At 40.0% G+C, this 15,683-nt stretch overlaps 1 protein-coding gene across 1 annotated transcript; it reads left to right on the top strand.

The window, feature by feature from the left end:
- The first annotated feature begins 586 nt into the window (after nt 1–586).
- Nucleotides 587–13,927, top strand: ARRDC4 (arrestin domain containing 4). Its single transcript, XM_055277115.2, has 8 exons — nt 587–1,230; nt 5,687–5,753; nt 5,977–6,124; nt 8,087–8,189; nt 9,194–9,450; nt 9,964–10,126; nt 10,669–10,823; nt 11,214–13,927. Exons 1-8 carry the CDS (start codon nt 702–704, stop codon nt 11,268–11,270), a joined length of 1,479 nt encoding a protein of 492 aa, XP_055133090.2. The 5' UTR covers nt 587–701; the 3' UTR covers nt 11,271–13,927.
- The last annotated feature ends 1,756 nt before the right edge of the window (nt 13,928–15,683 follow it).

The raw sequence follows: 15,683 nt of genomic DNA, 5'->3' as shown, positions 1-15,683 counted from the left end.
AAGAATCAGAGTTCCAGCTATTCCTAACAGCGATACTGCGGAGCTTAGGAGGAGAACGCCTTAGGGGATGTATCAGGTTTAAAACCACAACCCTCATTTTTCTTATCTATGGCTCTTACATGGGCTGGGAATTCTGAAACCTGGGAGAGGCGGGGATCAAAAACCTGGAGGTTAGAAGATTCCAAGTCATTCATTAAAGTCCCGATGCGGCCGGCCCCCAAGATCTCAGAAGGAAATATTGCCGAGTTTCGTCTCCCAGAGCATCTATTTCCTCTCGAGTATTGCAGATGTAACCGTAAACCGCAAGCCAGTTACAGCCACAACTTCATGCTCTAGCGAGAACGCAGTGGCTCCTGCAAAGTCCTTACGCTGCTAGAAACCCCGCCCCCGTTCGTAACTATGGGAACGGCTGACACGCTGAGAGCCGGGGATAACCCTGTTCCGCCCCCTCCCTGACAGATATTGTTTCCCACTGTCTGTCCACATGGGCGCACCGCCTCGCTATTGGCCTGGGCTCCAGGACTGTGCCTGGCCTCAGCCAGTAAACGGCCTGTGCACGTGCACGCCGGAGCCTCCCGATTGGCCAACACTCCCTGATCACGCACGGCCTTCCTGCGCCAACCCACGCGTGGGAGCGCCAATGAAATGACTCACTGACCATCTACAACAAATCAGCAAGAAGCAGGGCTCACAGCTGACCAATGGCCGCCCGCCGGGGGTGGGCTGTCCCGGCCCTTGTCCAGCCCCAACTGGGTTTGTTAAAGCGACAGGCCTCTCGGCGAGCCGGTACTCCATCGGGTACCGCAGGCTGCCGCGGCGGCCTCAGCCTGCCGCGAGCGCCTGTGACAGCGGCGCCGCTGTGCTCGCGACCCCGGCTGCGGGCCTCTGCCGACCTCAGGGGCAGGGACGAGTCGCCCGGCGGGATGGGCGGCGAGGCTGGGTGCGCGGCGGCCGTGGGTGCCGAGGGCCGCGTGAAGAGCCTGGGTCTGGTGTTCGAGGACGAGCGCAAGGGCTGCTACTCCAGCGGCGAGACGGTGGCCGGGCACGTGCTGCTGGAGGCGTCCGAGCCGGTGGCCCTGCGCGCGCTGCGCCTGGAGGCCCAGGGGCGCGCCACCGCCGCCTGGGGCCCGAGCACCAGCCCCCGCGCCTCGGCCAGCGCCGCGGCCCTGGCTGTCTTCTCGGAGGTGGAGTACCTGAACGTGCGCCTCAGCCTGCGGGAGCCCCCGGCCGGTAAGCGCAGGCGAGCGCCTGGGGTTCCCCCGCCAGGCTGCGGGGCCGGGGAGGGGCTGGAAGGCCGCGCACCCGCGGGATGCCCACCTGGCAGGTGAGATCAGGGCGGGCTTCCGGGGCTGGGGTCCGGCCTAGCCTCTCGGGTAAGGAGAGACCGCAAGTCCTGGGTGCGCAGCTCTACCTGGCGACCCGCCCCTGGGGCCTGACCGGGACCAGTGGCTCGGGATTTCCTAGGACCGCGACGGGAGGGGGCCATTGCGTGCGGTGGGAACCTGTGATTGGACAGTGGGGGATCCAGAAATATAGGTCCTGTTCCTTCTGGTCCGAGGAAGGGACGGTGGAACCGGCGGCTATGAGGTTCCATTCTGCGGTGCCCGTGTCTTACGGCCTCCACTCCTCCCTATCCTGGGTACGTTCTTGGTTCATGATGAATTAGCAGAAATTTGGTTTTGGGAATAGGGAAGTAGTTCCTGAGGGGTAGGAGTTCAGAGGAAGTGTTTTCTAGACTTGACCATCATGCTTGGTTTCCCTCTTCTGGGGAGCAGGGCAACTTAGTAAGAGCTGTGCCTCTACCTGATACTGCTGCTGTTTCCTCCGCATCCTCTTCCTCCCCCACTACCCGCTTCTTCCCCTCTCCCCCACTTCTCTCCATTCAAAATGCCTTTAGAGACAAGGGCATCTGGGCGTGTGGGGATTTCCCTTCCTGCTCACTGTGGTGAAGTCCAGTTCATAGTGTAGACTTTTCCAGAAGTACCCATGTGGGGACACACTACATGACTGTTTCATTAATATTAGATACCAAAATTGGATCCCTTCAGTCACGAAAATACTCAGAACCATGAGTCTTACTCTTATTTCATGGATAGAAACTAGTTTAAACTTTTACCTTTTTGCCATGAGCTTTTATCTATCAAATAAAACAATGGTATGCACCTCCTCGCCTTGAAAAGTAAACGCATTATATCTATGTGCTATGTCTTATACAAAATAGAATATGTTGTGGTTTTGCCTTATCCTACTGTGGACACAGTGAAGTCCTCGAGGTAAGTGATCATCTGAGTGATCCCAAAATTGTAGTGAGGAAAACCATATTTGGAACCAGAACTGCCTTTTGGATCAATGGGAACAGTGTGTTAGTGATAGTTCTTACTCCTTCGTGCACTCTTCTCAGTATGGCTTCCAGGATCAACCCAGGCCCCAGTGGAAGCAGACAATACAATCTGCAAGACGGCTGAATGGAGTCAAGGACCTTGGGAGAGACACATACATTGATTTTTCTCCAGGACTTTGGACTCTATCTCTGGGCCTATAACTGCTGAGTAAATAGATGTAAAATTAAAAGCAGCTGAACCTGGGATTAGCAATTAAAAAACTGCTTTGGTAAAATCTGGGCTAACAAATTTTTTTTAATTCACAAGTCAGATGCTTATTCGTCACACGCACACACATATATACATGTGGAACAGAATGTGAAAACTAGACAATTTGGAAATCTTAAACTTGTTTTAGAATGTATCGTAGCACATATTGGCACAATTACATTTTGCTTAAAGTCATAGTCTCTTTTAGTTGAGGGAAAAAAATAAGTCACCCCTAATATCTATAGCTTGGAAGAAGTTAGCATCTTGACACAGTCTAGATTCTGGGGGTAATTTAATTACAAAACCTGGCTGTGTTTCAATAACCTAAGGAGATTTTTTAGAAATCCATATTATGTAGCACTGGGATCTGTTTTCACAAATGCTCTCCAGATAATTCTTTGACATCCTTAATCTAATTCAACTACTTGCTATCATTGTGATTGATTTTCTTCATATTTTTATTGAGAAATTGTAGTAGAAAAACAAGACAGAATCAGAGAGTTGGTTTCAGTTCTTGGTCACCCACCAGCAGTGTGACCTTATGCAAGTCCCTCACCCTTCCTGAGCCCCAGTCTCTGCCTCTGTAATGGTCTTCTGCATCCCACGGCTCATCAAAACCTTTAATTATGAGCTTTGGCTGTAAGACCATTAGTGATTGAAACATCTTCCTGTGACTTTGTAGTGCTCAGTATACAAGACAGAAATAATGAGCGGTTGGTTCAGAAGCAGAAATGGTCACGTGGTTCAGCTTGTGAACCTTTTACATTAAAAACAAAAATTGAGAAAGAGGAAAAGAAAACAAAGATTGAATTCCAAATATTATAACCCATTTTTGTCAGTTTTTCCATTTCTTTTTCCGGTTTATGTTTTGAGATAGTTGAAAGTCTCATTTTAAATGATATAGATCTTATGTCGATTTGTTTCTTAATGAAAAGGGAACTTCATGTCTCTCATTCTCTTCAGTATCCTGGGCAACTCTGTTCCCCACAAATGCCTGCCATGCTCTTCCTCATGCTATTCCCTTATCTAAATTTCCCTTCCTACCTGTCTTCATTCCAGCCCTCAGGTCCTGAAGATGTCGGGCCCACCCATGTTCCTTTGTGGATGCTCTAGGTTCTAGCACTCTATGGTCATTACTTGTGTACAAACATGTAATCTCCTTTCCTCCCTCCGTCTATTTGAGGATTATCCACGGTGCCTGAAATCTAAGCACTATACATTTTAAACTCAAATGAAATACACATTTCAAAACATTTGTAAATACTTGGTCATGTTCTGTAACCTAATAATTTCAAATTAGAACTTTAGCCCAGCTCTTTTAGGAGCACTGGGATTGCCTTGAGCCTTTCACTCCACAGCTGTCAGGTCGAGATGCTTCCCTGGTCCCTGGTCCCTGGTACTGTAGCTGTGCTGCAACCTGCCTGAGCACACCTCAGCCACTGGGACTTGCCCTGCCACTGAATTTAACTGAATTTAACATTATCTTATGCCCCTGTAACTCGTTCTTCACATTGCCTCCAGTCACCCACCTGTGGAGTATTCAAATTGACTTAAGTGGCAGGTGTGTCACTTTTTTATCCCCCTTGATGTTAACACATTAAAAATTTGGGGATAGATTCAGAAGACTTAATGGGTCAGTAATGTGTTCCTATCTTCTAAAAGTACAAAGTTGAAATGTCAGCTGACTTGGTTAAGGTCATAAAATAAAACTCTTTTTTTATTTAAGGGATAAAAAATTCCCATTTCACTACTGATTTCTTTAAATTTATTTTAGTGAATGGATAAAGTAGAAATCTTCATTTTAGTGTCAGATGACCAGGCAAATCTCAGAGTTCTGTCTCTGTGTTCCCATTTCTTCATCTTATCCTATCCACAATAAGGGAATTCAATATTAAATCTGAGCATGAAATGAAAGGACAGTGTATAAGTCTCTCAAGAGAGCCTCCTGACCCACCGTGAAAGCCATGAAGTCTACTTTGGATCTGAATTAAACAGATTGTCTTGGTGCCTTCATCAGAGGTTTCAGTGGTGCCTCTGGCCTTACAAAGTCCCTCCACACCCTGCATTTTGGCCTTCTCACAATCCAGTGATAAGTTTCTGCATGAAATAAAATGGAGCTGGTAACCCAAAGCTGAGAAAAGGGCCCTGGCCATGCTTGGTAAAGCCCTTTCTGTATTCCAAGTTAGCCACCAAGAAACTCTGTTAGTCAGGAGAGCTCAAGGATACATACATGACTTGCTTAATAGCTTGTCTTGTTGGTTTGGCTATTTTGTGTTATACCCAGTATTAATAATGTTCATCAAGTTTTCACCCCTTTCCATTTCTGCTCGAAGAACACTCAGTGTGATGTTTCTGGTATACCCAAAATAAGTCTGTCTTTTGCTTAATTAGTTTTCGGTCCAATTTAATGTTGGTATTTCCTGTTAGTATAATAGAATGGGGGTAGACAGTTGTGATTTTTACATATACACACATGCACACACATATATACATATCCATATACACATATATATGTATGTCAGCGTTCTGAGCCTTAGCACTTTAGTAATTGGTCTATTTGAGAGTGGAATATATGTGTGTATGTATGTGTAAGTGTTATGGTACTTGGTAAAAACTGGCCAAGTGCAGTAGCTCACCCCTATAAGCTTAGTGCTTTGGGAGTCCAAAGTGGGAGAATCGTTTGAGGCCAGGAGTTTGAGACCAGCTTGGGCAATATAGCAAGACCCCATCTCTGGAAAGAATTATTAAAAATTAGTCAAGAACCATGGCACATGCCTATAGTCCCAGCTCCTTGGGAGTCTGAGGCAGGAAGATTGCTTGAGCCCAGGAGTTCAAGGCTGTAGCACTCTGGCCTGGGCAATAGAGCAAGACCTTGTCTCTAAAACACATAGACACACACACACACACACACACACACACACACACACACACACACACACATTCAAATTTAATTCTCTATGTTTGTTTAATGAACTTTTGGAGTATGCTGCATTTTGTAGAAAGAAAAACTTCCTTCAAAAAATTAATTTACATTGTGAAAACTCTTGAGCTAATACTAACCATCCTTCATTAAAATAAAATACAATCTCTTACAGGTGAAGGCATCATTTTATTACAGCCTGGAAAACATGAATTTCCATTTCGCTTTCAACTTCCATCTGAGTAAGTGAAACTCTACAATTTTGTGGTTATCTTTCTCTGCAGCATGTCCATTCAAATTTATCACTGCTAGGTATCTTCTGATTCTCAAGTATGCATGTTTATACTGCATAGCCCCTAAATAGACTCTTTTTTATTTCTAACCTAAAACATTTTAAACCATGCTTTTTTTGGCTTTGTTTAACTGAGAAGTAAACTCATAATTAATGTCTTTGGTTGGTTTCAGGCCTTTGGTCACCTCGTTTACTGGGAAATATGGAAGCATTCAGTACTGTGTGCGGGCAGTGTTGCAACGACCCAAGGTACCTGATCAGAGTGTAAAGCGGGAACTCCAGGTTGTTAGTCATGTCGATGTCAACACACCAGCATTATTAGTAAGTTCTTCCTTTTTCTCTTCCTCCTTCTTTTCCTCCTTCCCTCCCTTCCTCCTTCCTTTCAACAGTGGGATCTATATTTAGCCAGTTTACTGGTAGTCTGTCCTGTCACTTTCTGATGGCTTGGAAAACACAGTCTTGTAACCCAAAGGCATTCACTATAAATATATGATTCTAGGTTGGACAAATTACAAATTGTGTGTGTTAATACTATTGATTATGTCCCTGCTGTTCAGGGCTTCTTTTGCCAAAAAGTTACACAGGCTTGAAATGCATTAATAAGGCTTAATAACAATAATGCACACACAGAGAGTAGTTACTTTTACCAGAGTGGCCACATTTACAGGACTGGGGTATTCTAAACTCCTCAGTAATAGCAGGTTGAGGAACAGTAATTATGGAAGAGTATTAATCATGCTCAGCCTGTTATTGAAGCTCAGGCCATTATGCTATGTATCCTGCCATTTTGCATGTCATTTTCTAACATTAAGTAAGTGCATGCAGCTGCCGCCGAGATCCTTTCACTTATCATTTCCTTATGACAGATTTGGCCACATTAAAGCATTGAACTTCTAATAATCACCAGAAATACTGTAGACTGATAAGAAAGATCAGGCTATAAGTAACAACAGAATGGGCAAGATGGGAGCTAATGAGTTAGATTCTTTTATCTAAACCCATATTATCAAAATAATATAAAATTAGACCTTGTACTTTCATGACAGCTACTAGGACCTAATGGTTCTTCATTTAAATATGAATGAATGATTTTTTTTACTTCATAGAAAATACTGAGATAATTTAAACTTTCCATCATGATACTGATGTGACAAAGATATATTTTTCGTGTTGGAGGTTTTTCTAGCCTGTGTTTTTAAAGACAAGGAAAAAGCTAGCAGTTAGAGGTTGTTAAGTCTTATTTTCGCATGAAAAAGAAATAGAATTTAATGTTCACCTTTGGATTATGGAAAGATAGCAGATATGCTGTGGTTACATGGCCTCTTGTGGTAGGAATCATAAAATAGCCAGCACCCAGCTGGCCTGGCTTATAGCTATGACTTTAACAGCTGCTTTAAAACCATTTTTGAAAATTGGTGATGCCAAGTAGCTTGTATTTTTAAAAACTACTTAGAATTGGGAGGTTAAATATTTTTAAAGTTTTTATGACCATTGTGGGAATTGATTTAAAGGGACTTGTCTTTGCCAAAAACAGATGCTGTTGATCCCTTACTATTCTTTATATAAATAAAGAAAAAATATTGCAAGTAACTGGGTTTTGCAGAAAGCTTTGGTGTGTGTAACTTGTAAACTGAACATTGTAAATCTTGCAGTAACTTCTCTTGACACTATAGAATACTATAGTGAGACAGTATGTTTAATAAGCTTTTCAGATCTGTTAACACTACACATGTTATTGTACTATTACACAAAACCCCAAAACCATTCCAAATTTAGAACACACGAAATTTCTGCTTGATAATGCATTTTGAAGTAAGTGATGGGAAAAGGCTGTTTGCTTATTCCACTTATTAAATGCCAAAATAAATATAATGTTCTGATTTTTTTATTTTTATATCATTTATCCTTCCACCTGACTTTTATATATAAAGTCTTAAAAATAATTCTGTCATGTTTATAAGTACTAATACAGCTTTTGATTTTTTTTTAAAAAAAAAACATGGTATATTATTTCCTGGAAACATAATGACTTCAGGGTAAAATAAGATGGTGTCCTGCTAATTTTTGAATCTGAAAATTCACTGTAGTTTTCCTAAAAGGGGAGTCTTAACACCCTGTGTTTTTGTGCATATTTGGCCTAATATGTTACATGAGGATAAGAAAGTTTTATTCATTTTTTGGTATTTCCTTACAGCCATTCTGTGAAGAAAGATATAATTTTAAGTTCTATGAGTTCTCTAGAGTGGTTTAATTAAGGTTGTTTTATTGTTTGAAATTTTCAAGACCCCTGTATTGAAAACTCAAGAGAAAATGGTTGGCTGTTGGTTTTTCACTTCTGGTCCTGTCTCGCTGAGTGCGAAAATTGAAAGAAAGGGCTACTGTAACGGTAAGCAGAGTGCTTGGAAGCCCACATGAAAGATTGTATTCATTTTCTTAGCTAATTTTAAGTGATTTTAAATAGTGTTTTATTGTAATTGTATGACGTGTATAGTATTTTAAAACATGAATAGTGATACATTTTTAATATAAATAATTGATATTTAAGTATTTTTAAACGGAGGAATTGTTTCCAGTCAAACTCCTGTTTTTCTCTGACTTCGATCCTGTTACTTTAGTAACAAAGAGTATAACTAGAGGAATGAGAAAATGCCAGCATCTGATTTTAATGTTGCAAAAGAATCTCCAGGGTTGTATTGCTAAGAAGAGAACTATTGGAGTATGAAATGCTGTTAGACATTCTGATTCCATGCTGGCTTAATATATGCAAATACATGGGACAGGAATGTAGTGTATTAACAAACTTAGCAATCAGATTGTTACTGGAACTGCCATTAGTGAAGGGCCCATTTCCAGCAGTGGATTTGGCCCCTGCTCCAGGATTCTGACTTGTTAGAAAGGAATTCAGTATGGAATGGTATGATGTGGAGCCATAATGTTATAAAACTTGCCTAATCCATCCGTTGATTCCTTCTGTGCCTTAACATTATTAATTCCTTAAAAGCAAAGGGTTTGTTCTCCTGTTGGGCAGATTTTAATTTGATAAGCACTAATGAGTTTGTTAGTGATCTTCTATACTTAACATAGTCCTGAATCATTTATTTGTATGTCTTATCCTAATTTATATAGACACTGGTCATTTACATATCTTTAGAATTGCTAATGCAATATTGCTACTTTAGAACAGTCAATAATGCAATAATTAGAAAGTAAGATCTACCACAACCTGCAGTGAATTTTTATTTCTCTGGCTTGAATTTACAATGTTTTCCATCAAAGCTTCTCAATTTGTTAAAGTGATGTTGGAACATTTCAGCTATCTGGCCCTAATCCATTGTGGTGAGAACTTTTTCAAGAGTCTCTGAATCCTCCCTGGTTTTGTTTTCTTTTCAGGAGAAGCTATTCCAATCTATGCAGAAATAGAGAATTGTTCCTCTCGTCTGATTGTTCCAAAGGCTGCTATTTTCCAAACGCAGACATATTTGGCTAGTGGAAAAACAAAGACCATTCGACACATGGTCGCCAATGTGCGAGGAAACCACATCGCTTCTGGGAGCACGGACACGTGGAATGGGAAAATGCTAAAAATTCCACCTGTTACTCCGTCCATCCTGGATTGCTGCATTATCAGAGTGGACTATTCCTTAGCTGTAAGCAAAGCTCTTTAAAAAAAAAAAAATGTGTATGATGGACAATAACTGATGTCATGTTACTGTGCATATGTAGAGTTACCTATAAAAATGTCATTTTATTTCAGCATTAACACCAGTTGGGGACTGTATGAAGATTGGCCCTTGTTTTTAATAAAAAACTATTCCCCACAGGGGATTTAATAGAATGCCATAAAAGAATTGAGGTACATTAAGGGGTGTTTGTTATATTGAAGACATATCCTTAATTTTCTATAATTATTATATAAGCCATGCAAACCTACAATGGTGCATGTTAAGGACACAGTTCGCTGTCACAGAGCATTCACTATGTTTTGTATACTCTTCATTTTGTTTAATCAAGACAATGGAGAATTGTGATGGGGGTGGTGGCAGCTGACAAAAGCATTTGTTTCTATGAAAAAAGAAATTAAGTGGGCTACCTACTGGAGGGATAGCTTACATTTGTTCCTTTCTCTCTCTCTCTTTTTTTTTTTTTTTTTTGCTTATCAGGTATACATTCACATTCCTGGTGCTAAAAAATTGATGCTCGAACTGCCATTAGTGATTGGTACAATTCCATATAATGGTTTTGGCAGCAGAAACTCCAGCATTGCCAGCCAGTTCAGTATGGATATGAGCTGGTTGACACTGACCCTGCCAGAACAGCCTGAAGGTAAAATATTTTGGCGTTCTTTCATAATGAAGTTTTACCTAGAAAATACCTAAGAACAGAATATATAAGCTATTAAATGCTCAAATGTTGATTAGTACTGCTACTATAGGTATCTTTATTCCTACTACTAAAAAATCATAAAGCATTAGTCCTGGGAGGGACTTTGAAAGTTTAGCTTTATCTAGGACGCAAAGCTGCTGATAGCAGGTTCAGGAATAAGATGTACATTTCCTAATTCCTATTTGTAATAGGAAAACAATGAAAAATTGTCAAATGAATGGTGTGTGATGTATTTTCTGTAGTCATATTTCAGTGATATTTGTTTACCTACATCTCAAGAGACTAGAATATAATCTAATAGTAGTAGTTTAATAAAAGGAGAATCTATTTTTTATTGTAATATGCATAAAACCTTGCTGATGAGAGGGAAAGAATGCCATATTTTTATCTTCAAATTTAGCTGTTTCTTGTTTTTGTAACAGTTAAGAGTTGAGATTAATTTTTGAGTGGATTTCTTAACTCCAACTTCATTTCTATTTCAGCACCACCAAATTATGCAGATGTGGTATCAGAGGAAGAATTCTCTAGACACATTCCTCCTTACCCTCAACCCCCTAACTGTGAGGGAGAAGTGTGCTGTCCTATGTTTGCCTGTATACAAGAATTCCGGTTTCAACCCCCACCTCTTTATTCAGAGGTAAGCAAAGCGAAAGAAAATTAGACTTTTACTGTATTCTTTTCAAATAATCATTTTTTGTCATCCATTTATTAGAGTGTCTGTTGCTGACTCGTAATTAGTAAGGGATACATTTAAATTTGTTTATACAGTGGTAATAGATCATCGCTGATTCATCTGCCAGATTTTACTATTTTCCTTGTGATCTATGGCATTATATACAGTATTGTGGATTGCCTTTAAGGTGTGTTATTTGGCCATGGAATATAGAGAACTTACGCACCTTCTGGGACTTACTAATAACAGGCTCTGACCAACCTGGCATATAACCGTCACATAATTAGAAATAGGTACTAGAATCATTTTAAATAATGCTACAACACTAATCTCAGTCCACTCTTTTTTTTGCAGGTTGATCCACATCCTAGCGATGTAGAAGAGACCCAGCCTGTTTCCTTCATTCTCTGAACATATTTCAGAAATCACTGTGTTCATCAGCAAATTAGAATGTTGGTTCTTTTCCTTCTGCCTTTTTGGGAAAGAGACAGGAAAGTTTCACTTGAAAACATAAATGAACATCAAGACTGAAGGCAATAGAAATTAAAGAATGTGAGAAATTTCTGGTGGGCCGACAGGATTGCTGCACAAGTTTACATGATGGTCATGTATATATCCCTGTTAAAAACTGGGATGAAGATGTGCAAAGTCACAGAATGTAATGGAAGTCCTGATGGTTATAGAGTAAGTGAAAGGGTGCCTGCGCTGACCTGAGAGAAAGGAATCTGTAAACAGTGGAAACACTGTGGGAGTTTCCCATGGTGTTTTAAAGAGTGGAACGAAGGCGATATGAACTGAAGGGGTGAAGACTTGATTTTGGAGAGGGTAACAAAGCAAGGGTGTGAATGAATAGGAAAATGGCCCGCTCCAAATACGAAGTGAGACCCTGAGGTTGTGGGTGCTTCATGATTTCCTACCATATTCAGGCCTAAAGACATCGAAAGTATCTTTCCTTGAGGATCATGGCCATATGAGGTCCTATTGAAGTACTACAGTTTTCATTGTTTCAAGGGTAGACGAAAATGTAGTTTATAAATTGGCAGTACAGTATTATGAAAACAAAAAAGGGTTTCTCGAAAAGCTTGTCGGTTCAAAGGGGAAAGATGAATTTCAGTGTGAAAACATGTTTTGTTGAAGGCTGTACTTTTTATCCCCTTTAAGTGCTTTAACAGGATAGATGTTTGATTTTCCTCGTATCTTATTTACCTAGGAGCACGTCAGAGAAAGAAGGGAGAAAGGTTGCATCTGCAGGATGCCTTGATAACTACACAGTCCAAAATAAAAGGCCTTTTTCTAACCTACCTCTAATGGGGTTATCAGATATGTTCTTAAATCTCTCACCCTGAGTACTCTTCTTTGGAGTTGCTGCTGTTTACAGCAACAATCTCATCTATCACGAAATATGAAACTGGGCTAAGGGGAAAATTCAGTAAGTTAGCATTAAGTGGAAGCAAATCTATGTATACCTAAGAGAATGTCAAAATAAACACCAAACCAAAAGAAGGTAGGAGTGCCATTTTTAAAAAAGACACAACTTTAATTCCTGTCAAGAGACCTAGGTCTACTGATGGCAGTCACTGCGTTGTATATTATTCCAGTTCTTCAGTAATTCTGTTTAAACTGTGATTTTTCTTTATTGTGTTGGTGCAATATTTTATTATCATTTAACCTCAGGATATTAAGACCAACAGGATTGTGTTGCTGCTAAAAGTCTGAGCAGTGTTTTACTGTCCCTAGCTCCCCTCCTACATGGTCACATGTTCACTTGCTTTTCCTTCCATCTGTTGGTTTTGTGAGCTGAGAGCATCTCTGGACACGTGGAAGGGAGCCAGGGATTCCTGTGATAGAGATTTTGAACCAGCAGAGTACTTTGGTTTTCTTCATGTCCTAAGGGTTTGATCTAGAAACCCTGGTGCTTCCCCTGCAGAATACTGTACTTCATTTAAAAGAATGATTGATTTTTCTTTCAATCAGCATGTTTACCAAAAATAGAAAAGTTCTTCTAAGGTTAAATTTTGTATTTAAAAATTAGTTGGCCATTTGATCAGGGAATTTTCTACACACATTAGGCAAATGTATGCTTTTCACCCTCTGGGCTTACCTCTCTTCTCTGCAATCATGGAAGCATCGTGCATAGTTCTTTCATTGTAAGCCGCTATTTAAATTCCCACAATGCAAAACTGTTAGACCAGTAATTGTGCTACTGAAATTGTCACAAAACGTTATTCCTTGATTTGGTTTTTAAATTTTGCTTTTGTGTGTGTGTGTCTTTAAACAGCTAATGCGTATTTAAGTGTTGTCTAAACAGTTGATTTTTTACTTTAGAAAAGATCATCTTCAACTGTTTATTGACTTCTAAGTGGTAGGTAGTTCATGCCTTGTCAAGGCTTTGTTCGACTCCATGATACTAAAACATAATGAAAGAAACAAACTCCAGTATGGAGAGAGGGAAAGTTTAATTATTTGGTTCCATCTAGAAAAGCAACTACTTTAAGGAATCCTTCACTAGGATTGTTTTATCATCTTTATTAGATAAATCATGAAGTGTCCCTGTGAAATTGAAGTGAAACTATCTCTGTAGGACTTAAGAGAATAGCTAAAAGGTGTGACTTGCCTTATTGAACTGATACTGGCATATCTGACCATAAGCAGTAGGTTGAAGATACCATTTTATGAATGTGGAGAGTTCTACATTGAAACAGAAAATACCTGGGAATGAAGATTAAAAATTTAGCTGCTGTTATTTGCTTGGTTATTCCCCCCTTGCTCTTCTTTAGTTTGAAAAAACAAAAACGTGGCCTTGGACTTTTCATTTTGATGCAGAAATTTTGAAATTGACAATGTGCATGTTTTGGTGCACAAAATCCTTCTGTGGGCAAAACTCTTTATGTTTTTGTTTTGCACAGTAAGAAACAATAGGCAAGGGTTATGTTTTTGGTAAGTTAACTATGAAAGCTTTCTTATTTTCATTATTAAAAATGTAACAATTTAACCCACAGGAAAAACTTTGTACACTTGTTTGAACCCTATGGGTTCGTTTTATTAATAAAATTATTACCTTAATGTTATGAGTTGCTAGTTGTTTTTCAAATATAAATTATTATAGACAAGGGAGCTCAATACCAAAAAAAAAAATGTTGCTGCAGTTAAAATCCTTTTCTCTAGGCGTGTTATCATGAGGGAGGAACAGCCCTAGAACCTGACTTTGTTTTTCCAGTGGGCTCAGTTTCCCAGGGTAGTCCAATTTTAGCATTCCATGAAGAAAAGTAGTTGAGACAAGTAAGGAAACTAAAGCTATATTGATTAAAAAAGCCTATCGTCATTTATTCCCAAATGATAAGGATTACTCTTTAAAGCCTCCTGAGTTTGAGTGTTTGATTGTCTAGAATCTCCCCAGGATCGATTTAGCAGGTCTCATGGGCAGTCAAGGGACTCTTACTGGGATACACTGACCTAAGTATGCCACCCCTTTCTACACAAACACTCCAGTAGTTATGAGCACTAAATTTTATACAAGGAGGATGTAATGGTATGTCATTTCAAGGAAACCGCCCAGACGCCTCTGTCCTGGAAAACTACCACCTGAACTAAGGAGTAAGAATTAGTCCAGTTGGTTTGCTCTTCAGTTATTTTTAATAGATGGTGTTACATAATAAATAGGTTCTTTCTGTATCCACATTTATAATCAACATAAGTTGAAATATTTGTCTTCTGCGATACTGAGGCAAAATTTTTGAATACCATCACAATTTCTGTAGTTTACGTCTAGTATGAAATTTAGAACTAGGCAAGACACTGCAAAGAAACTGGGACAGAGCCCTCACATTACAAATCAGGATACCAAAACAGAGAGTTGTAACCTGACAGCGTGGTCCCTGCTTGCTCTGAAATGTCCTGATTCTACCATCTTCATAAAAGTAATGGGAACAATTAATTGTTTTCAGTTACACAGCCTAAGAGTTGCAGACCTGGTTACCTGGATACTAAGCATATGCTAAATCAACAGTCTTCAGTGTTTACACTTAAGAGCTCTGCCTCCTGAAAGGACACCAGTCTTTGACTAAGTTGCTTCCAAGTGTGTTTAGTTGCCAGAATCTCTTCTTCAACAGAGATTTATGTTTCTGCCTTTATGTAATGAAATAATTACAGACTCTCAAGAAGTTGCAGTAATAGTACAAGGAAGTCGCATGTACTCATCACCCGGTCGTCTGCAGCAACTACAGTACATTAGCAAAACCAGGACATTGAGAATACAATTTAACTACAGCTTAGACCTTACATGGATTTTGCCAGCCTTTGCATGCAGTCATTTTTCTTGTGTATGTTTTTGTGTCTAGCCCCATGACATTTTACCTCCTGTAGAAGTGTGTATTGTCACCACCACCACCAAGACACAGAACTGCTCCATCACTGCAAGGAAACTCCCTTGGGTTGTCCCTTTATAGTCACCCCCTCCCTCTCTCCATTTCCTTCCCTCACCCCGGCCTTCCCATCCGTTTTTCATCTTGGTAATTTTGTCATTTTGAGAATGCTAGAAAAATGGAATCATTCAGTATGTACCTTTTGAGACTGGCAGTTTTTTACTCAGCAGAACACCTCTTAAGATCCATGCAAATTGCTCCGTGCATCAATAGTTTATTTGTATTTTAATGGAGACATTTTAAAAGAAACAGAATCGACTACTGAAATTTTCATTATGCACTTTTCAAAGAAAATGTGTGACATCGATAAGCACATGATACCTTTGTAAATATTTTGAGTTGGAGAACTTTTTATGTAGAAAATATGTAAATGCAGATTGATACAAATTTCTGGGCTAATGTT

This window comes from Symphalangus syndactylus, chromosome 5 (genome assembly GCF_028878055.3).
Source record: "Symphalangus syndactylus isolate Jambi chromosome 5, NHGRI_mSymSyn1-v2.1_pri, whole genome shotgun sequence".
Lineage (NCBI taxonomy): Eukaryota > Metazoa > Chordata > Mammalia > Primates > Hylobatidae > Symphalangus > Symphalangus syndactylus.
Note: the sequence above shows the minus strand (reverse complement) of the source record. Positions and strands in the feature narration are given on the sequence as shown.